The sequence below is a fragment of the Rhinolophus sinicus genome, linkage group LG11, assembly GCF_036562045.2.
Source record: "Rhinolophus sinicus isolate RSC01 linkage group LG11, ASM3656204v1, whole genome shotgun sequence".
Lineage (NCBI taxonomy): Eukaryota > Metazoa > Chordata > Mammalia > Chiroptera > Rhinolophidae > Rhinolophus > Rhinolophus sinicus.
In genome coordinates this window covers 33,835,347-33,857,255 of record NC_133760.1, presented here as the reverse complement: position 1 = coordinate 33,857,255, position 21,909 = coordinate 33,835,347, and the positions used below count along the sequence as shown (strand labels likewise).

The 21,909-nt window shown below is 43.6% G+C and overlaps 2 protein-coding genes across 2 annotated transcripts; both read left to right on the top strand.

Moving 5' to 3' along the window:
- Positions 1-1,934: 1,934 nt before the first annotated feature.
- Positions 1,935-10,113, top strand: CKLF (chemokine like factor). The gene is made up of 4 exons (XM_019755225.2): positions 1,935-2,139; positions 3,055-3,213; positions 7,563-7,655; positions 9,978-10,113. The coding sequence occupies exons 1-4, from the start codon at positions 2,062-2,064 to the stop codon at positions 10,086-10,088; spliced, it is 441 nt and encodes a 146-aa protein (XP_019610784.1). The 5' UTR covers positions 1,935-2,061; the 3' UTR covers positions 10,089-10,113.
- A 496-nt stretch (positions 10,114-10,609) lies between these two features.
- Positions 10,610-21,487, top strand: LOC109459189 (CKLF-like MARVEL transmembrane domain-containing protein 1). The gene is made up of 4 exons (XM_019753496.2): positions 10,610-10,961; positions 13,124-13,282; positions 19,729-19,827; positions 21,348-21,487. The coding sequence occupies exons 1-4, from the start codon at positions 10,611-10,613 to the stop codon at positions 21,471-21,473; spliced, it is 735 nt and encodes a 244-aa protein (XP_019609055.2). The 5' UTR covers position 10,610; the 3' UTR covers positions 21,474-21,487.
- The last annotated feature ends 422 nt before the right edge of the window (positions 21,488-21,909 follow it).

Genomic DNA, 21,909 nt, shown 5'->3' with positions numbered 1-21,909 from the left:
GAACAAACAAAACAAAACAGAAACAGGCTCATAGATACAGGAAACAAACTGGGGTTACCAGAGGGGAGAGGGGTAGGGGGGAGGTGAAACAGGTAAAGGGGATTAAGAGATAGAAACTTCCAGTTATAAAATAAATAAATCATGGGGATGTAATGTACAGCACAGGGAAATTGCTGGCCAGGCAATAATATCATAATAACTTTATATGGTGACAGATGGTAACTAGAGTTATCATGGGTCTCATTTCATAAAATATATAAATATTGAATCATTATGATATATCCTGAAATTAATAGGATATTATATGTCAACTCTACATCAATAAAACAAAAACAAGACAACAGGCCCAAAATGGAGTCACTTATGCTAAGCCCCACACCACCAAACCAAGACTTAGTTTAATTATAGTTTTGGCTCGCCCAGAAATGGCTTCTGAAATCCATCAGTCAGGAATTGCTCACTAGTGTGATTTGCCTAGTTAGGTCATCTGCCTGATAGACCCCTGTCATCCCCGAAAGGAAAATAACCTTGTGATAACTGGCCAGCTTTTTTGTCTACTGTAACTTCCTTGTTTCCTCTCCCTTTTGCATGTAAGTCTTTCATTTGTATAGCTCTTCAGAACGCCTTTCCATCTGCTAGACTGGATGCTGCCCGATTCAAACCGATTTTTGCCTCAGTTTATCTTTTAACAAAGGCACAACCAATATTGGACAGGAGACTAGGGGAGTGGGGAGGAAGCCTGCAAAACCCATAGATAGTCAGGTAGCAAAACTTCAGCCCAGGTGTGAGGTTGCCAGGGCCCAGGCCCTGCAACCTAAGGTGTTTGGTAAGGAGCTGTTGCTGTGTGTACGTGCCCACTACAGTGCTTGGGTGGAGGGGTTTCCCACCTCTGCTGGAAGTGCGAGATGCTGGAAGTCACCTTGTGTATAGGAAAAAGGAAGTCATTTGTGAGAGGGGTCACTCCGCCTCTAGATCTGTTACTGGAAAGCCACAAGCCCATTTGCCACTGACCTAGCACAGGGCAAGTGTGTGCCCTCCATAAACAAACTTCAAGATGAAATTCAACATTTTTTGTGAGTTACTTGAGATGAGGCTGCTAGAGGTACCTGCTGATCAGACGTGACTGAATGAAATGGACTGAAGCTGAGATGGGCAGGATCCAAAGAAGGCTGAATGGACTGGGGCCGTGGCCAAATTATCCAAGACAGAATTTATATCACATAAAAGGAGCCACAAACTTCACATCCCTAAAAGGACAGGCTCCAAGATGGTGGAGCTATGGCTTCGCAGGAGCACTTGTAAAAAATATGAACTGAATTATCTAAAGGACCACAGGCTGTTCTATGGAAGAAGCACCAGTGCCAGGTCAAAATAAAAATGCGCAGAACAAACAGGCTCACAAACCCAGACTGTGATTCCCTGGGGCCAGGGAGAGTGTATGAGGTCCAGGCCATTAATTCACACTACACATATTCTGCATCTCCTATATGGCAGACCCTGGGGACCCTACAGGCAGAAGCAGACTGGAGGTTCCCTGCTTTTGTGCAATTTAGATTCTGAAGATATGTACATACCATCTAATGATAAATGCTATGAGGAGAGAGTCTTTGTGGCTACTTTGGACAGAGTAACGAAGGAGGTGGCACTTGAGATACTCAGAGTCTGGAGTGGCAGGACAGCCATTCCTGTACCCCTCCTTCCTTACCTTCCCACCCTACCCTCAGGGAGCACTTCTGGACAGGACCGCCCTTGTGGAGCTGAAGAGCAGTTGTCACTGGCGCCTGGCAGGGCGGGGCAGCGCCAACAGGGCGCTAGCCTGCGCCTCTCAACATCTGCGCGATGCAGCGGGCGAACTCCAGGGAGAGTAGCGTAGGGCGCACGCGCACGAAGGCGGGCCGCAGGGACGTGCGCGTGCGCATGCGCTTGCGAGGGCGGGAAGCCTAGCCGGGCGGTGCGAGTCAGCCGCCAACAGTTGCAGCCGCCGCGCGAGGCCAGGTGGAGCAGTGGGCTGAGGAGGGGGACGTGGAGGGCAAGTGCTGCTGCTGCTGGGTCTACCGAGTGATGTCAGCCCTGAAGCTGACGCAGGAGCAACACCCCTTCCACTTCAGCGTGAAAGCCCTTGTGAAGATGCTGCGGCTGGTGAGGGCTAGCCGGGGGTTGGGGGCAGTGTGGAACCATGCTCACAGGCAGTGAGATGGCCCTAAGGTAGGAAGTACCATGCCCTGTCTTCTCTTCCAACCTTGCGTTTAGCAAGGCCTCCCTAGAGGCAAGGCATCTGGCTACGCATCCAGGGAGAAGGAGAGAAATAAGGCACTGTCCTCCCCGTCAGGGGCGTGACTCACACACTCATAAAGCAAAATCAGCGTTATCTACCTGAACGGCCTCGCTTGCACTTAGACGCAAAACCAGGCACCAGGTTACCGGGTGAGGCAGCTGCAGTTGTACCAACAAGATTTCAAGAAGACTAAGGGGTTTCGATGTCTTCTGCGTTTACTTACTTTAAGTCAGAAGTTTGATGTGACCAAGCTCACGGCTGATATAGCCCAGGGCCAGGACGGTGGAACTGCCCGTTTCTGGGGCATCGGACCTACCAGGAGCATTGTGGTCAGTTCTGAACAGAGGTTTGGAGAGAATCACCATATGGAGCCAGGTGACCTGGCTAGAGAAGTGGAAACTGTCACAGGAGAATATGTTGAAGGCATTCAAGAAAAAAAGGGAAGGAAAAATAATTTTTAAATTTTAAAGAAGTGACATATAGGCGAGGGGGTGGAAATAGTTAAAAGTTACAGGGGAACAGTTCTGCTTAATATAAGGAAGAATTTTATATTGGGAAAGTTCCCAAAATGAAATGGCTACTTGGGAAGGCAGTCCATTCCCAGACAGCAAAGGTAACAGGCATAGAGCACTTAGTAAGGATGTTGTAAATAGCCAAATAAATGGGTTTCTGCCATATACAGAAACCCATCGATTTACCTGTTTTAGAAATGATCGTTTTTACAGCTTGAACTTGTTTTCAATAATCATTTAATAAATCATATATTTTTTTCCTTATAGGGACTAACTGTGACATCGATGACCTTTTTTATCATCTCACAAGCCCCTGAACCATACATTGTTATCACTGGATTTGAAGTCACCGTTGTTTTCTTTTTCATCATTTTATATATGCTCAGGCTTGATCGAGTAATTAACTTTATATTTTGGCCTTTGCTTGTAAGTGTTCAGTTTCATTGTTAAAATTAACTCCTTTTTCCTGCCATAGTGAAACATTTTAATAAACTCTGTTCTTCAGTTTTCTTAAGCCTGTAAGGAATCTCTGGATAGAGATAGGCTGCGGAAGGAGGCGCTGTACCCACTGCTAATGGGCTCTGTATTGTCCCTGGGGGAGCTTCTCAGGGAACAGGAGCAGTCGCAGCATCAATTCTCTTCTGAGCTCCATCTAAATTTAGATGTGGCTGACCCTTCTGTTAGGAGAATTCACTTCAGTGTAGATCTTCTAAAGAAATTTAAGATCATGATTCATAAAATTATAGAGCGTTCTTAATCTTTACCTCCTTTTTAAATGCACGTTGATATGGCCTCAAATTTGGGGGTACAGAGATGGAGGCAGATACACAAGTATCTGTCTTACACATGCCTGGTCACTAAATGGAAAATCAAAATAATTAGGGAGGCTCAATAAAGCACAAAATTATCTTACTTAAAAATGTCTGCAATCATCAATGCTGAATAATTCTTAACTGATCTGGTGGAGCCTTATCTAGTAGCATATGGATTTCACCCACCATACTCATAGCATTAGGAATAACTGCCCAGCGGAGTGCCCAAATGGTTCTGTAAACTGTTAAAATAGGCATGTTGAAGATGTTAGTTAAGGTATACAAGTATATGGTCCTTTAGCCCAGAATATAAGCTGGTTCTGGGAAAAACTGAGTGACTTCACCTCTCCTTTTTCAAGTCTTATCCCCAGCATCCTATATCCACAGGTGTCCCTCCTATGACCTTCTGCTGTACTTGTCTCATCCTTTCGAAGTGCTGATATCCAAGCTGATAACCCCTGTTAAAGAAAGAGGACTTCAGAGCTATTCTCAAACCATAAGCATGCCATAAAGTGGTACCTTCTGGAGCCACTTTTGAAGGCCAGTGATGAGCATTTCAGGCTAATCACCAGCTGAGAAAGTCCCAAAATAGGGAAAGTTGGGTAATAGATAGGATCTTCATAGTACCTCTCCAAACTCCTCCTGATCTACACTTTAGAGCTGGATCTGACTAGAGGAAGGTCTAGGAAAAGAGGTCACAAAGCCTTCCCCAGTTGGTCCTCAGTACATAACATCATTTAGTGGCAGAAAGGGCCAAGCTGGATTACTCCCAAGGATTTCTTCAAGGAGACGATGAACATGGTCCACGTCCTTTTAATCTTGTACTCAAAAAGTTGGATAGTTGCTCTTCATACTCTACTTTTCCAGGTTTTAGCATTTATTTTTCTGCAGACTAATAATTCTCTGAAGCTTTTTACATGTCCCAGTAATAAACTTGGAGCCCTAAGTTTAACAGAATTCACTGAGAGGGAGAGTGACCTATGTGTAGCATACTGAAAGTAGTCTCTCAACTCTGAAGCTCAAACTTTGCTCATATTTTAATCTTTTAGAAATGGTGCTATATGGTCAACTAAGTTATTATTCCGTTATGAAAACCAGGTTCCTCTCTGCTCTTGACCTAATGAAGTGATTTATTCAACAAATGTTAAGTTTCTGCAATCCCTGTATTCTGCGAGGTTGGTGCAAAAGTAATTGTGGTTTAAAAGGTTAAAAATAACTGCAAAAACTGCAATTATTTTTGCACCAACCTAATAGCTGCCTAGATTCTGTAATGGGTTCTTTGATAAGACAAAACACAAACCTTGTATCTGAGAAATTTCAGTGTAGCCAGGAAACCAGATAGATGAGCAATTCAGTGTTAATAGGTACTGCGACACATGTTATCTCCAGGATAGTGTGGAGGCACCCAGCCAGGGAAGGAAACCAAATCATACATAACAGGCTTTCCTGAAGAAAACTATGCCTGAGCTGAGGGCTAAGGATAAAAAGTAGTTAGCTGACTGATACAGGGATGAAAGGACTTTCCCAGTAGAGGGAGCAATGTATGTGAGGGTAAAGGGGGAGAAAGACCATGACCCCAAAGACCTATAGATCATTCTGAATGGCTGGGTATTGAGCTGTGAAGAAGAGAGAGGGAACAAGAGTGGAGGCCCGAGAGGCAGTAGGAGGTCAGAGTACGCAAGGCTTTGTATGCCCTGGGTTTTAAACCAAAGGCCACTTTTTGGAAGTTTTTAAGTAGGAGAGTAACGTGATGAGCTTACATTTTATGAGATGGCACTGGTGGCAGTGTTAATGGCTTGAAGAGGAACAAAACTAGAAGTAGGTCTCAGAGACCACTTAGAAGTCTATTACTATATCCAGGCATGAATATGATAAAGGCATGAAGTAAGGTCATAACAGCAGCTGCAGGGAAAGAGGATGTTAATGGAATAGAATGGCTAGGACTGGGTAACTAAAGAGAATCAAGGGTACCTGCCATTTGAGTAACTATCTTGGGAAGAAAATGAGATAGGAGGTGTAGGACAAAGAATGGTTTTAAGGACGGGCCAGGGAGAGTGGTACATAACGAGTTCAGTTTGACAAATACTAGGTTTTCGTTGTGTACGGGATATTCAGATGGAAATGTTCAGAACACGTCTGAAGCTTAGGAGAGAGGAGCGAGCACTGCAGCTTTGGGGGTTATCACCTTGTGATGGAAATGAGCTCTGGGATTGGCCTAAATGGCTGAGAGAGAGTGTAGAGCAAGCTGAAGGTAAAACGGAAAGACCAACATACAGGGTGAAAAGGAGGAGTGGCCTGAGACAGGCAGGAGAGGACCCAAGGGAGACGCATGTCACGGAAGCCAAGAGGAGAATTTCTAGAAGCAAGGAGTGCTTCTTGCTTCTTTAGATATCTTTATATATCACATATAAAGAAAGTCCAGAAAAATACTCACTGACCACAGAGGCTCCTGACAACCTGCACCAGAGTGGTTTGCCTCAAGTGAACAGGTGACAGTAAAGCTGTGGGACTAGTCAGACTGAGCAGGGAAGGAGAGACAACTGTAACCAGAGGGGCCACCACCAAGTTGAGGAAAGTGGGTCAAGGACAAAGAGGGTCATGAACAGTATGAGGTCCCTGCAGAGGGGCCATAGGAATGAGAGCCAGACTTCACTGACTAGGAAAGGAACTGGTCATCTGCACTCAGAATCAGTATGTGTATGATTGTCTCAAAGTTGCAGTAACTGACAGTTGGGAGCAGGCCTTCTCTGACCGTTCCCCTCAAGTGCTCCAGTGACCGAAAACGATGTGAGCTAACCCAGGGTTTTGTGGTGGTATCCAAGTGCAGGCTCAAAATTTCTGTGAAATCTGCATTTTTGTAATTAAATTTACATTCTCCTCTGTGGCATATTGATGTTTTGTTTTTAATATAAAAACAATGCTTTCAATGACCATTAAGGGTCATTGATGTTCTGAGGCAGGTACATCCTTTTTTGTGCTGTGATTCTCTACAAGGCCTAGAGCACCACTTTTATCCAAAGCCATTCATATACACGTACCCAAATTACTCCCAGGAGGCAGGGCTGCCTGTCTGAAGTAGAGGTGCGGTCTATTGCCTTGAAGCAGAGCAAAATGTCCAGTACAGAGGGGTTTTAACCTCAGACAGCTACTCTCAATATCTCCTGCAAATGAGAACTTTGTTTCTTCCTAAGTATATCTAATCTTGACCTGTCTCCATTGAACCTCTTCCAATTTTCTTTTTAATAACTATTTTTCTAAGTTACCAGGGTTTTGCAATTTGATATTTCTGTGTTGACAACTCTTCCCTGTCTACAGTTATCTGCAAACATACATACATCATTCCAGAATAAAGACGATTTTCCTTCCCCACACTACACATCCATTCAAAATGTAAGTTGCACCTTTTAAAGCCACAGTTCAGAATGAAATGCTTCATTTCAAGAAATCATTAAATGAATGAGCTACATCATCAGAAATAACAGGATAATTGGCCAGCCATTGCATACAGATGGAAGCTATTCCTGAGAATGACCACTTTCTCCTAAGTGTACACTGTTTTAAGTTTTATTGCATTTCAGTAACAAAGTTTGGTTTACAGTGTAGACTAATTTACACTTTCTCTTATTAAAAGTGAGCATTCTGACTTCCCAATATACCATTCTACCTTAAACTTTCCACATATCACCTACTCCTAACCAGATGAGTTCTCCCTCCAAGTACATAAGAAAGAAGTCTGTTAAGTAGTTAAATAATTGGTATATCACATCTTAAGAGAACCACCAGGCATCACTGTAGACCAAATACAATATAGGTGGCATTTTACTGTGTCAATTTGATTTCCTAAAAGATAAATACTAAATACGTTTGTTTAATAAAATGTAACTTTCAAAATTTTTAGGGAGCTGATTCACTTTCTTTTGGTGGTCTTCATATAAAGCTGACCTTTCTATTCTGTGTTTTTAGGATATTATCAACTCTCTGATAACAGCAATATTCATGATAATCATATCAGTGTTGGCACTGACATCAGAAAACACATTTACGGTCCTCGGAGGGGTAAGTGGAGGTCTCTCTGCTTTCTTCCTTAGGTTTGATCAGAATTCAGATTTCCATGGCCAGTATATGTATATAGTACTCAGCGGCTTATTTTTTTTTTTTTTTTTTTGGTATGAATACATGCCCGATTAATATGAAGGAATATGATTTCACACTAAAATGAAGTTAACCAAATAAAGATGTTCCTACATATTTCTCAGGTATGTAGAGCTAGACTAGACTGAGAAAACCTAGACTAAGAAAAGCTACTGAAATCAGTTACAATATTTAACGCTGAGAAACATGATGTCAAGCAAAAACACCATGAATGAGTTTCATAGCTCTCACTTAAAAAAGAAAAAGAAAAACATACCACTTGTTAAGGTGAAACAGATTGTTCTGAGCTCAGTTATTTCTTGACCAGGTCCTTCTTCAGATGGAATATAATAGATGTCTCATGATAAGGCAATGGTAGGAAGCCTTGTAACAAAAGGATTATTTTGCACACTGTTTGAATAGATGCGAATCAGTATAATCAGACTTTATCCTAGAAGGCCAACGAAAATTAAAAAGTGTCAAGTAATACAGTTGAATTAGTCCCATCTAATATTCTTCCGAGATTTGTTACAGAGGTTCAAAATCTTTTGGCTTTTCTAGGTTCTGATCTAGAGAAGTGAATTGGAAAGTTCTTCTTAAATAAATCTCCCTCGTATTTTCTTGTCTTTTCATAGTATGGGCCACTTAGGAGAACTGACTGTTCTCAGACAGCCAAGTATGTCAGAATCCATGGTTTTTCATCTCTCTTATTAGGCCCTAAGCAACTTCTTGAGGGATGGGAATTACTCTAGAAATGAGATTGTGCTGTAACAGCAATTTCCCCCAATTGTGTTTAAAGATAATGTTATCCCTACTATGGAGAAAGAAGGACCAGGCATAGGATTTCCTTTCATTCACTTATTTACTCATTCATTCATTCAATCATTCATTCATTCTTTAAGTGCACTTTGGTAGGTGCTGACAAAGTATAGAGCTATGGTGTCCCGTGTGGTGGCCGCTAGTCACATGTGGCTACTGAGGCCTGTAAATATGGCTGGTCTGTACTGAGATGAGCTGTACATGTAAAATACACACTGGATTTCAAAGACTTCCTACCCCAAAAAAAGAATACAGAATATTTCATTAATAACTTTATTATATTGATGACGTTAAAATGATAATATTTTGGCTATATAGGGCTAAATAAAATATATTATTAAAATTAATTTCACTTGTTTTTCTTCACTTTTTAATGTGGCTATTAGAAAATTTTCAATTAATTATGTGGCATACATGGTTGACTCACATATTTCTCTCAGACGACACTGGCTAGAACGTGAGCCCTTTCCTCAAGTTGCTTAGAGCGTAATGCAGGAGACAGACATGCGAACAGCAATATGTAAGGTGTTGACACTACTTCAAGGTACAGAACTGAGGAAGCAACTACTTTTCTCTGGCAGTGGAATCACAGGAATAAAGGCAACAGGGGGGACCGTTCCAGGTGGAGGAACCAGCAACATAGAGAGTACCAGAGTCATGAAAGTATAGGCAGGAAGTACTTAGTGTGGTCAGATCTGGGAAGCCCACCTGAGATTCAGGGTGGAAACAGAGCAGTGTCTGAAGCCAGAAAGCAAGCCGTTGGATGGAGCTGACCAAACAGCACGCAAGGAACATGACGTCTCTTCCCCAGCTCTCACATAGCCGTCATAGTACTTAAAGACCATGTTCTAGTTTATTCCCTTTACTTCAATTGTATTTTTCTAAGGCCTGTTTAGAATCCCACCCCTTACATGGATGTAGCCCAGCTTTTGAGAGTTTACTTTGGGTCATCGTATAACTCCAGGTCTCCAAAGCTTTCATCACAGCTACTGTTGCCGTGGTTTAGTCTTGAGCTGGTGTTAACTTGGACCCTTTCTCCAGTAGAGTTTACAATAGGAAAGTCAAACAGTGGAACATTCGAGATATAAATGTTGACTGATAAATGAGTATCAGTAGGGCCTTAAACAATACATTCAGGGGCAAATCAAGAGATGCAGACGAGTGTTTCTTGCAGAGCTCACACTACTTCAATGTCATTTCTGCTCACTAAAGTTATCCTTTCCGTTTCTCTAGGCAGGTATTAGGAAACTTGGGGATGACAACAAAATGATCTCCGAGGTATTCTTATGTTGGTATTAGGTGACAGCGTAGGGAGCAATCCCAGGACCCTAGCAGGAGAGGAAGCCCATGGGCAGACACTTAAAACCTGTATGAATGACAGGAAGTGCAGGTCAGAGCCACAGCAGTGACACTTGTCTTTGTTTCCAGGTGTTTGGACTCCTGGCAGTGGTATGCTGCATTGCTGATGCAGCTCTTATTTACCGGAAGCTTCTATTGAATCCAAGTGGTCCTTTTCAGAAAAGTCCTGACAAAATATAAGTTTTGTAATTTTATATTCTTTTTTAGTCAATGCTAAGTATTAAACATATCTCTATTATTCCACATAATTTCTGTAGCAGTTCTCATTCTAATCTCAATATGGGACCTGGAAGATGAGATTTAGGAGCTCTGCACCCGGCGGTCACCCTAATTGTAACTTCCAAGGGAGCGCTGGGAGCGCCTGGATGGGATCGGGTTGGGTTTTCCCCACTCCTGGGCCGAGGTGGCAGAGAAGGAGGCGCCAGGACCACCCTAAATGGTCTCTGAGCCCTCTTCCTGGCTGGCTGGCAGCACAGAGGTGGTGAGTTTGCAACACTGAGTTCCCAGGCGAGGCAGTGGCTTTGCGTCCAGGATGGCAGCGAGGGTGGCTGGTTTGTCCTTGGGCAGCGAGAGCTGGGTGTGCGCGTGGGATAGGCAGCCGTTGGGGCTCAACGCTGGTGACTAGGGGACAGGCGGCCGCCTCCGCGGGGCAGGGGTCAGAGACAAAGGGCCAGCCTGACATAGCCAGGACCGGGGCCCACCATGAATTCTGAAGGCGCCAAGGAACCTTCAAAGGACTTGCAATCCCGGGAACAGCGCAAGAAGCGCCCGGGAGGCACTGGGCAATCCGCTCCAGAGCGTCCTGAGCGCTCCGTGCAAGGAGCACCCGTGGCGCAGCAACCTGCACGCTCAAGGAACACCGCACCCTCAAAGACGCCCACAGGGCCTCCACACCAGACGCCCGCTGAACACCAAGTGTCCCCCCTGAGCGAATCGGAGAAGGAGGCCATCCAAAAGCGTGTGGAGGGCCGGGCCAGAGTCCCGCCCAAAATCAGGGACAGCTTCAAGCAGTTTTTCTGCTCGCCCGCCGGAGCATTGAAGGTCGTGAGGCTGGTGAGCAGAGAGAGCGGGTGACCCGGCTGAGCGGATGCATGCGTCAGCCTCGGGAACCTTCCCTAGGTCCCTTTGCCAATCACCCTTTTCTGCCTCACCTTTCCTCCTCCTCTCCTCTGGCTCCTCCCACACATCAAACCTTTCTACTAAATTTGGCTTTTTTTTTACTGTCTTTTCTATTTCTCAGGTTTCCCCTCACAAAGGGAATTAGGGAAGCAATGAAGATAATAGCAGAAATGCGTACATTAGCAAACAAAAATAATAGAATTGACCAATAAAATTGATAAACCACTGGCCAAGGTAACAGGGAGAAAATGGGGAGGAAAGGGCATATATTCAAAGTCAGAAACCGGAAAAGGAAAATAATCGCAAACACCAGTGAAGCTGAAAGGATCCGCAGAGTGCTTTCCAAAACAAATTTGAATAATTGGATGAAACAGTTGATTTTTCAAGGAAAATATAAATTACCAAAACTGATCCCAGAATAGAGAAAAACCTAAACAGACCAATATAAACACAGAAGAAAATGAAAACTTATCAAATGCGTATCTTTCAAAAATGTATCAGACCCAGGCTTTTTCACAGGTTAACTCTTTCAAGCCTTCATGGGATGTAATTCTGATACTATTTAAAGTTTTTCAGAAAATTGAGAAACACTTCTGAACTATTTTTACAAAGTCAGTATAACACTGATATCAATATCTGACCAACTTCAGAAAAAGAAAACTAAACAGAAATCTCACTTATTTCAAAGCAATAAGTATTAATAATATATTAGCAGAAAATACTCATCAGTACTTTTTAAAACTACACCATGAAGAAGCATAGATTGATTCACTATTAAATTTATTAAACTAATCTACCATATTATAAGTAAAAGGAGAAAAAATTAGGAGATTATATCAAGTAGAATACAAAACACATCTGACAAAATTCAACATTCATCTCTGATTGCAAAGGAGAAAGACCAAAGAAAGGACAGCAAAATAGGAATACATAGATATTTCATTGACATTGTTAAAATAAACCTAAAAGTCAGCATCATATATAATTAAACATCAGAGGTATTTCCATTAAAATGCGGAACAGAAAGGATGTCCACTACCTCCACTGTTATTCAATATTTTTCCGGAACCACTAGTTGTCACAATTTGGAAAAAGAAATAAGAACACCTGAAAAAAGAGGCAAAATATATTTTAGCTGATAAGATCATAATAACTAAAAAACTCAAAAACTGGGAAACAATTTAGAACAAGATAATTCTACTAATGCATTGGTAAAAATGAGCAGGCAGCCACTTAAAACAGAAGCTTTTTTCTTTATAACCATCAAAATAAAATATCTAAGATGAAATAAATTTGAAAGACCTATATGAAGAAAACTTTAAAACTCTACTCAGAGATATTTAAAAACCACTAAAATAACTGGAAAGACATACTTTTTCCTTGAATAGTAAGACTAAATTTTGTAATACATTTCCAGATTATAAATTAAATGAGATCTCAATTAAAATACCAATAGGCTTAGTTTGGGGAACTTGACCAAGACAAGTACGGTAGGCATAAACAATCTAAGAATGAGTACTGAATGGGAAACCAGGTCAGATAATGGGATACAAAAATGAATTTCCTGTAATTTCAAAAGTACTAGAGAAGAAATTGGCTAATCAGTGGAAGAGAACAGTCCCAATAAAAGACCTGAATACACCTGCGAATTTAGTATATAATAAAGATGGGATATCAGATCAGTGGGGAAAATATTGGTGATTCCCCATAAATGATGTTGGAATAATCAGCAGCTGTTTGGAAAGAAAGAAAGCTGGAGCTCTCCCTTACTCTGTCAAAGTCAATGTATGGTTACCCTACCTGTATATACATACTTTTTTCTGGTATAAAATATACACTGTGAACAGTGGTTACTTTTAAGGAGATAGACTAGAGTTGGGCTGAGGGAGAAGAAAGAAACCGAAGTTATTTTTTCACCCTTCGTTATTGTGTGCATGTTCATTATTTCATGTCTTAAAAATATTTTTAAAAATTTAAATAAAATGTGCAAAACAATACAGATAATTGCAATATAATCAGATTTACATTCTGACAATTAATAGGGGTTTTTTTTAATAGCCTCTATGCATTAAAACAAATTGTTTCCTTTCTTGCAGAGTCTTCTCATGGAAGCAATAGCTTGTTTCGTCATCTCCAGAACCCATGAGTTATACATAGCAATCACAGTGCTGGAAACCTGCATCGTTCTTTTCTTTATTCTAATCTATATGCTAACCATTCACCACTTGATGACTTGTATACATTGGCCCTTACTTGTAAGTGTTCATTTTCATAATTCAAATATAGGCTTTGCCTTCAGCTGCAGAGTAGAGCCTCTCTCCTCAAGTGAAAACACAAGAGCTATCTCTCTAGACAAGGACACAGCTGAGCTGTGACAGTTAGGGTTTTGCCCTAGTCCCATGAGAGAAACTAGCCTAATTCCCAGAAAGATTCCTTGGACGCCTCTGTCTACAGGACAACCAGCACACATACGTGCTTCCATCTCACTACGGTCCTGAACGCCTGATACTTTTCAGCTTGTCCTAAAGAAAGTTTTAATTCATATGTTCAGTAGGGAAACACATTTCTCACCTATTGCTTAGAAAACAGCACATGCTTCTACTTTTCAAATAGCACCCTCTCTAACAGATTATAAACATCCCCCCCAAAAGCAAGGGTGGACAGGGCAGAGTTGTAGAAACTTGTCACTCATGCCCTGAAAGATTGCAGGAGTCAACCTTTTCACATGTGTTAAGGGTCCATACTCCAGAAGGGGTGACTGACGGTGCGGTATTCAGGAAAAGACATTGTCTGTATAGCCTTCATCATAGCTTTCTCCCAGAATCTCACATTCTTTACCAACTGAAAAATTCCTGAAGCTAATGCATAATGTTTCAGATAAATCCTATTTATTGTGGAGACTAGACAGGGACGATAGGTTTGTCCAGGTACAGGCATGGACCCAGTTCCTGGCCCTGCACCTTACCAGCTGTGTGAACTTTAGCCTCAGTTTCCCCATCCAGGAAATTCAGGGAAGGAAAAGTGTGATGATAATTGCTGCCTCAAGGGCTCCTGTAATACTTAAAGGTATTTAAAGAAAATAGCACGGTGCTTGGCACAGAGTAAACATTCACTACGAAGGGGCCAGCAGGCCCATCAGGTAGCCGAGTGGCTTTTACCAGGTTATCTTGCATTGCGAACAATCCTAACTCTGAGCTCAGGCCTCTTCCACACCCCCATTTCCTTATTGTATCTTCTTCTGTCCTTAAGGTAGGATCAGTTGCATTGATCCAAAACTCAAAATATTTTCTTTAAGTGTCTGATGGGTTTTCTGAAAAGGCTGCTGAGCTCTCTGTGCCACAGAGAGCCGAGCAACAGGGAGCAGACAAAGCGAAATGTGAGCAACTTTAATTGGATGTATGGAAGACCCTCTTAATTATGGAGAGCTATAACCATGGAGAGATTTCTGAGGGGAAACTCAAATCTCTGTCCATGACATTTTCAAGAGGGGAAGGTAATGTTTTTGAGCACATATCATGTGCCAGATACTTTTTTCACATATATTACCTTATTTCATCCTCACAACAACCGGTGAGGTTGTAGTCATCCCCCACTCCCCATCTGACAGGTGAGAAAATTGGATTAAAGTGATTAAGTTGCCCATGGTCATATGTAGGCACATGGAAACTCAGGTTTGAGCCCAGGTGTGTCTGACTCCGAAAGCCCAGACTTTATGCCTTATTTGTTTGTGATGGTTTCTCTAGCTCCACCCTCATGACATCTTTGTTCTCCTTAGATTCTCTAAATTTTATGTTCTCTCTATCTTCTCCTGTTTCCTCATGGTTTCCCTCAAAATTGGAGGCAAGGGTGAGTTTTGATTATCTTGGGGGGGGCACAGGGCCTTGGGTGTGGGTGACTGAGGGTCCCACAGTGCCAAGGTCAGCAGCTGTGGCAGGAGAACCAGAGCCCTCTGAGAAAAGGTCCACTGCCATAATGCTGGAGAGCTGAAGAGAGCCTCAAGGCGCCAGATTTGCTGTAGGGCCCAGGGGGCGTGTCCAGGAAGTGTCTCAGAAGGAGGCAGGAGCTAGGGTCTCCTCAGCATGAACCATGAAGGTCCTGTGAGAGGAATTGTGCTCGTAGGACCCAGGAGGCTCAGGACAGCTTTCGCAGCATTGCAGGCTTTTGGTCATTGGTCAACTCTGATAAAGCCAGGCCCCCTTTTGCTACCTCTGTCCTTGGGTGACAGCATTCTCCTATCTTTGGAGGGCTATGGGAGCCCAGAGTATGATTCAGAGCCCCTGCCTTTTCCTTGCCACTGCCGTCCAAGGTGAGGGCCCAGGCCTGGAACAGCACATGGAAAGCGTCAGGAACTCCCAGCAGCTTCATAGTTGGGAAACTGTCTTACCACAAAGGTGGCCCAGTTATTCTGATGCTCAACTAACCCGCAGTAAACATACTAAGCAACTACATACTAACCAACATAGTTGGTCAGGTGGTGAGCTAATTGACTTGGAAGGTTTTTGAAAAGACCCATCCAAACAGGATCCAAAACTGCGTTCTCTTCTCCTATCCAGTCCCTTCCTTCCGAATTTGCCCTTTCAGGTCCCATAAGCTGAAGGACATGTACATCTAAGATTGCTCAGAGGGGTAAATAGCTACCACTGGATAATAACAGGGAAGGCTTGGCACGGTAAGACATGTGCTGGCTCAATGACAGTATTGGTGCCTACGAGGTGACTAATTGAAACTTCAGAGAGTAGGTACACTTGGAGATGTGTTGGCATCAAGCTGCGGGAGTCACTTGGGACCTTAGCGAAAGGCCAGTGCAGCTCGCTGGAGAACACAGGACCTACTTCTCACTGTAACTATTTCAGTGCAGGTTGAAGGCCTGCCCACACACGAGAGGGGCCCAGCACTCACAGCTGCCACTATCTTTCAGCCCTTGTTTGGAGGATGGTTTTGTGCCAGAAGGTACAGGATTAGGATAAAGGAGTACTAATTTTAAGTGGCAATTTCCTTAAAGGCTCACACCAGGATAAATGTCCTTATTCCTCTATTCCCATTCTTGTTTGGCAAAGGGCTAAGGGTGAAAGTCCCCAGCAGGGAGACAGGAAGTCTGATAAATCAGGGCTTCAGACCTCAGCAGGGCAGCGACAGGGGGTACTAGCCTCCCAAATGACTTACTGAGAGGGCAGTGCACTCTGGGACCATATTTTGGCAGAGTCTCCTTCTCTGGAGCCATGATGGAGCCTGGGCTTGGGGACCCACACCCTAGTCTCAACTGCAGCTTCTCACTTCTGAAAAGGCTGTGCCAGGGACCCTGACACCCATGGGGAGGGTGCAGGTCCAACTCTCATCTGGCCCCTGACCTGTCAGCATGGCGCTGCATCAGAGCTAGTAAGCAGACAGCTTTCCTCACCCCACCATGGAGGAGTCACTGTCTTCGTTTTTAGACTTCATGATCAATTTTACCCACCCTCGTCTAGTGTCATCTGTCAGTGTACCCAAGAAAAGTATGACTTGTAATTATTGTCTTCTGAATAGCCCATATTTTTAACACTTCTACATTGTGAAAAATATTATCCAGTATGGTCAGAGAAACTTGAGTCCTGGTCAAGCAGATGTTTTTGCCAATAGAAAGCAATTAAAAAAATAATAATAAACATATTTTAAGCTAAAACTCTATAAAAGTAATGTTTCAAAAATTACCAGCAATAGTTTTACATTTATAAGTTCAGCCTTAGAATATCCCCTTCAAATAAGATTAATGAAAACCAACAGGTCTGGTGATTTCTAATGAGGCTCTGCCATGTGTTTGGAGAACTCCAGGCACAAATGGAACCAACGAAAGTTGTAGTTAGCTGACTACCATCTAATATTTACTATTTATAAATTCTTGTTACAAAGATCACATTTTGTGAAACAAATTTAAATGTTTTACTTTTTTTTTCTAATATTCAGTGATTTTTAAAAATCAGCATTCACCATTAAAGCATCTTTTTCTTTCCTAGTTGTAATTCTATACCATTTTGTTTATCTCAGAGAATAGTCTGAGAGCTTTATGGAAAAATAACAGTCAAGTAACAAACCCATCTCTCATTTGAGTCAGAGGAGGTTACCTGAATCAATAGGGTATTCAGTCAAGGGGGGAAGAAAAAGGTGAGTGAGGACAGCATTTGGGGGGGAACCAGAAGTCCTATTGCATGTGGCAAGGCTCAGCTGCAGTTTTACCCCATCAAGGAAAACATCTCTCTCTGTGTCAAAGATGAAGCCAAACAAGAAGGTCTGTGTCCAAGGCAAAAGGAAGTGGGGTTAGTCAGGAGAAGGCCCTTGGTCACTCAAGTCAACCCCGGACAAGCTGCTCCGCTATCTGTAAACTGGGGCTAATGAGAGTTTGTTGTGAGAATCAAATGAGATCACGTATTTACACAGTATATGTGGCACAGTATATGACACACAGTAAGTGCTCAAGAAATGTGAGTTACAAGAGGAATGATAGGTACAAGGCATTAGCTCCAAGGGACAATTCAGGAGAGCACTTCCTTTTGCGTAAGGACCAGGGTAAACTATAACATCCGGGAGTCAAACGAGGAGATGGAATGATGACAGGGAGTCAGCGATTGCCCAGGGAGGCCTAGTCTGCATTTGGTTTATTCCTATTATCATTATTAATGTACTCTCATCCCGATTCTCAGTGATCTATGACCACAGCTAGTTAATTTTTATTTCAAAAAGTTTACACTACACCCCTTAGTTGTAAGCGTCCTTGCTCACATCTCTGGATATCTTGGTTTACATCATCCTCAGGTGCTAAGCTTCCTGCAAAGCTGCAAACCGCGGTGCCTGCCCCACGATGGCCAGACCTCCGCACAGCCTACATGACCCAGCTGAAACATTTCTGATCCTCACAGCCCTACTCCACGTCCCCTTCCAGTGTTACCCACCAGGTGCCCAAATAATAGACATTAGTGCCCTTCCAAGAGGCAAGTCACAGTCCACAATAGGGCTCCTTGCTTGCCAATAAAAACAGGAGAAACACCTGGAGTTTGCAGAAAGTTTGCTATCTGTGCACATTTTGAGGATATCTGTCACGAATCTACATTTTGAGGTACTCCCACCACCGACTAGATGCCAGGCACCTTACTTGATGCTTTCAGATTCGTTATGCCATGTAATTCTCAGATCAACACAATGAATCTCAATCATTATCCCCATATTAAAAATCAGCAGGTTGGCACAGAGGTGTGATAAAACATGCCCCGGGTCACACATCTAGGAATTGGCAGGCCAAACGATTTCATCAACAAAAAACACTTTCACGGTATTTGTCCCATACTATGTTGACCTTCCACGACCCTTTCCACAGAAAATGCCAAAAGATGGATGCTGCACGTCCATCCTAGGGAGATAGTTCATTTCCTCCTTATTTGGGTGTCCCTGAGGGGAGACAACAGTGACCCGAGTTCTGACTCCACTCCTTGGCAGATACTCAATCCTAGGCAATTTAATAAACGTCTCTAAGCCTCTGTTACATCCTCTTAAAATGCAGATCATAATAATACTGCCTTTGCAGGGTGTTTATGAGCGTTAAATGAGACAATGACTGGGAAACTTGGCACACTGAACACACTTCATTAGAGCCATTATGATTCCACACACTGGAGGGCAGGGCTCCTTGCTATGTTTGGGCAAGTGCACAGACAGGCTGACACTACCAAGTCAAGCCACCAAGACTTTTTTTTTTATTAGTTTCAGGTGTACAAAACAGCATAATGAGCCACCAAGACTTTAAGACTGAAAATGTTCCCATTAGACATCTGGGCCCTATCATGATTATATCACCCTGGGCTTTTGGCCCTCTCTATAAACTGGTGCCACTGACACATCGAGTACCTTCTCTTCCATCACTGCTCCAGTACCAAAGCCCAGCTTCTACTTATACTCAGGGGTGAGCCCCCACCCACTCACCCTTACCCTTTATTTAGCACACAAAGCATCAGATTGGGCTAGCAGTTAAAGAAGCCAGTAAGGAAACCCAGAAGGAAGGACACTAATAGCCTATACATGTCAGGGCAGACTCAACTGTGGCCATATCGTAGGGAACAGCAGAAGTCAGTAGCACAGGCATTCAGTTCAGAATACCAGGCATGCTCCTAAGGTGGCTTCCTGCCTTCTTGGGCTATGTGAACCTACAGAATCACATGACCCACCTGCCAAAGGATCGGTTCTACCTGCAGACTAGGGAGTAGAATTAAATCCGTGGAGCGCTAACCTAAAATTTTATTTTTATATTAAGACAAACATAGTGTGGAATAGAATGCTGAATTTACAATACAAGACTTCAAAAAAAATCATATCATGGAAGACCAATTTGGCCCCCTAACCTCTAGATTTTTTCCATGCTCACTTTTGTATGCCCTTTAAGAAAAGTCTAATAGAAAAGTTGTCAGTTTTTAGTTTGTTTGTTTGTTTGTTTGTTTTTTACTGGTGTTAATGAAATTAAACCCTTTTCTGCTGACAAAATCCTACCCAAGAACTTAAAATCAAATAAACTCATGTCTCTGGAAGATGTAAGAATTATGCTGCTGAGGGTTCCTTTTTGTATTATTCAAAGAGAAAGTTTTTAAAAGGCATCCATGCTTAGATGGCTAATTGACCAATTTAAATATTTTACGAAACACATTTTCATGTAAAGCTGACAATTTTCAAATCTGTATTACAGGATCTTATCAACAGTTTCATTACAGCTGTGTCCCTTTTCATAGTTGCCTCCTTGACAATACAAGAAAAGGAAAAAAACCATCTACTGTATGTTGGAGGGGTAAGTAGAGGTCTTTGTGACTCCACTTAAGATCAGTATTTCAAGACTCTTTGAACAGGGAAACCGGCAGACCATCATTATTTCATTTCCAGAACAACATCCCCATGACCACCCCTTCTCTTTCTTGCACTGACTTCTACGGAAGATATGAAACTGTGCAAACTCTAAGCTCATGAAAATCTTCATTCTCATTCTCCAGATAGGGACAAAAACAAGTCTGTTGAACCCATTTTGAGAATTGTACAATTTTTTTAACTGTTTCAGCAAGATGTTCTTGTCTATAAATAGGACTTTGACTTTTCTGGACTAGAGAAGAAAAGCACATGAAAAGAATGATGGTAGGAAAAAACAAGTGCATCATCAAAGGTGTGTGACCCAACCTATTCAGGAAGGAAGGAAGGACGTTCTCAGCATGTGCCCCACACAAGGCTAGGCACATTTTGACTTAATCTTTACAACTCTCATTTTCACAGATATGGGCACTAAGGTAAAATACCTTGCCCTGGGTCACAAAGCCTCCTCATATGAAGAGCACAAGATATGGCAGATTAAATGCTTGGAAGTTGGGGGTGGGGAGGTGAGACTTTGACTCAAGAAGTCAAGCAATGGGAACAGAAATTAATCCAGAAAAAAAAGTTTAATTTATTGAATTCATTCCATAATCAGTAAATATTTTGTCAATCCCACTGGATTGTGCCAGGCCTAAACTCAGTGTTGGAGATACAGTCCCTTCCCCCTCGGGGAGCTCACAGATTAGCTGGGGCAAGACCTACCTAGGAAAAGTTCATTTAAGCAGCGGGGTTTAAGTGACCATAAAGAGAAACATCCAAGGCAGACAGCTGATCCCCACCTGCTAACTCAGCCACCAAGCCTTCCCCTGCCTTCCAGAGGCCCCCACCCGCTGATCTCCATCAATTCTTACCTGGATGGCAGCAGCCCCACCAGCCCGGACTGGTCTCTCTGCCTCCAGCCTGGTTCACTCTCCGTCTGCATCTCCATTCTGCATCTGGCACACCTGACCTCTCCTCTTGATGAAGTCCCAGACACGGCATCTCCCCGGCCTCAACTCTGCTCCCTCACTCACCAGCTCCAGAGGCCTCTGCCACACCAGATCCCTTGGAGACCTCAAGCCAGTACCTGGAGTTCTCTTCCTCCCAGCTGGTCCCCTGGGAAACTCCTTTCTGCCCTTTCAAACTTAGCCCAAGTGTCCTTTCCACCGAGGGACGTCTGTTTCAGGAGCCCATCCCGAGCTGGAGACTCCTGGGGCCACTGCCCTCCTCTAGTCCTTTTCTGGCGCCTCGGGCATCAGGCAAGGTCATTACTAGCAGCAAAACCCACCATTTCCACAGTCCCTTTCTCTGGGAACGGCAGAAAGGGCCGCAGCAGGTAGTGGAGGGTCAGAGAGGGAAAAGAGGCCCCCAGCATCCGGCATCCCGGACTGGGGTTCGGGAAGATAAGTTGTTGCTGAGCTGCAAAATAACACCCCCTTTCCTTCCCATACACGGTCTTGTGTCTGACAGGCCTTGTGTTTCGCGGCGGCAATCGTGTGTCTCGTCGATGCGACTATAGTCACCAAAACGATGAGGAATAACGTGAAAAGAGTCCTGGGACTCGAAAGCGAAACCAGGTCCTCCCCTTCCCGGTAGAACCCACCCCGAAACCCGCCCCGGTGGGACCCACCGCGACGCGCGCCCCATAACCCACGAAGGCCTCCTCACAGACAGCCTTGCAGGCAAAAGCGGGGTGTCTCACCCCTCCTGCTCCCCCCACCAAGCTCGCCTGCTGCCACCCATTTCCGCCCACCTGTGATCATAAAATCAGGGCTGCTAAGTCGGGAACACTTCTGCTTCCACGTGTTGCCTTGTGTAAAAGTCGAGTTACATTTTCCTGCCCAGGCTGGTGCGCCCGTGGGGCACTGGGCATGGCTGTCTCAGGAGGCCACGGCGAGGGCCTTGACCCCGCTCTGGTTCCCGCCACCCAGTCTGAAGGCAGGGGCTAGAGCCCTGGGCCACCTGTGAGGCCACGCTAGACCGTAAGGGGAGCTCCGGGAGGAGGTGGGGCCCCGGGGGTGAGCCTGGAGGT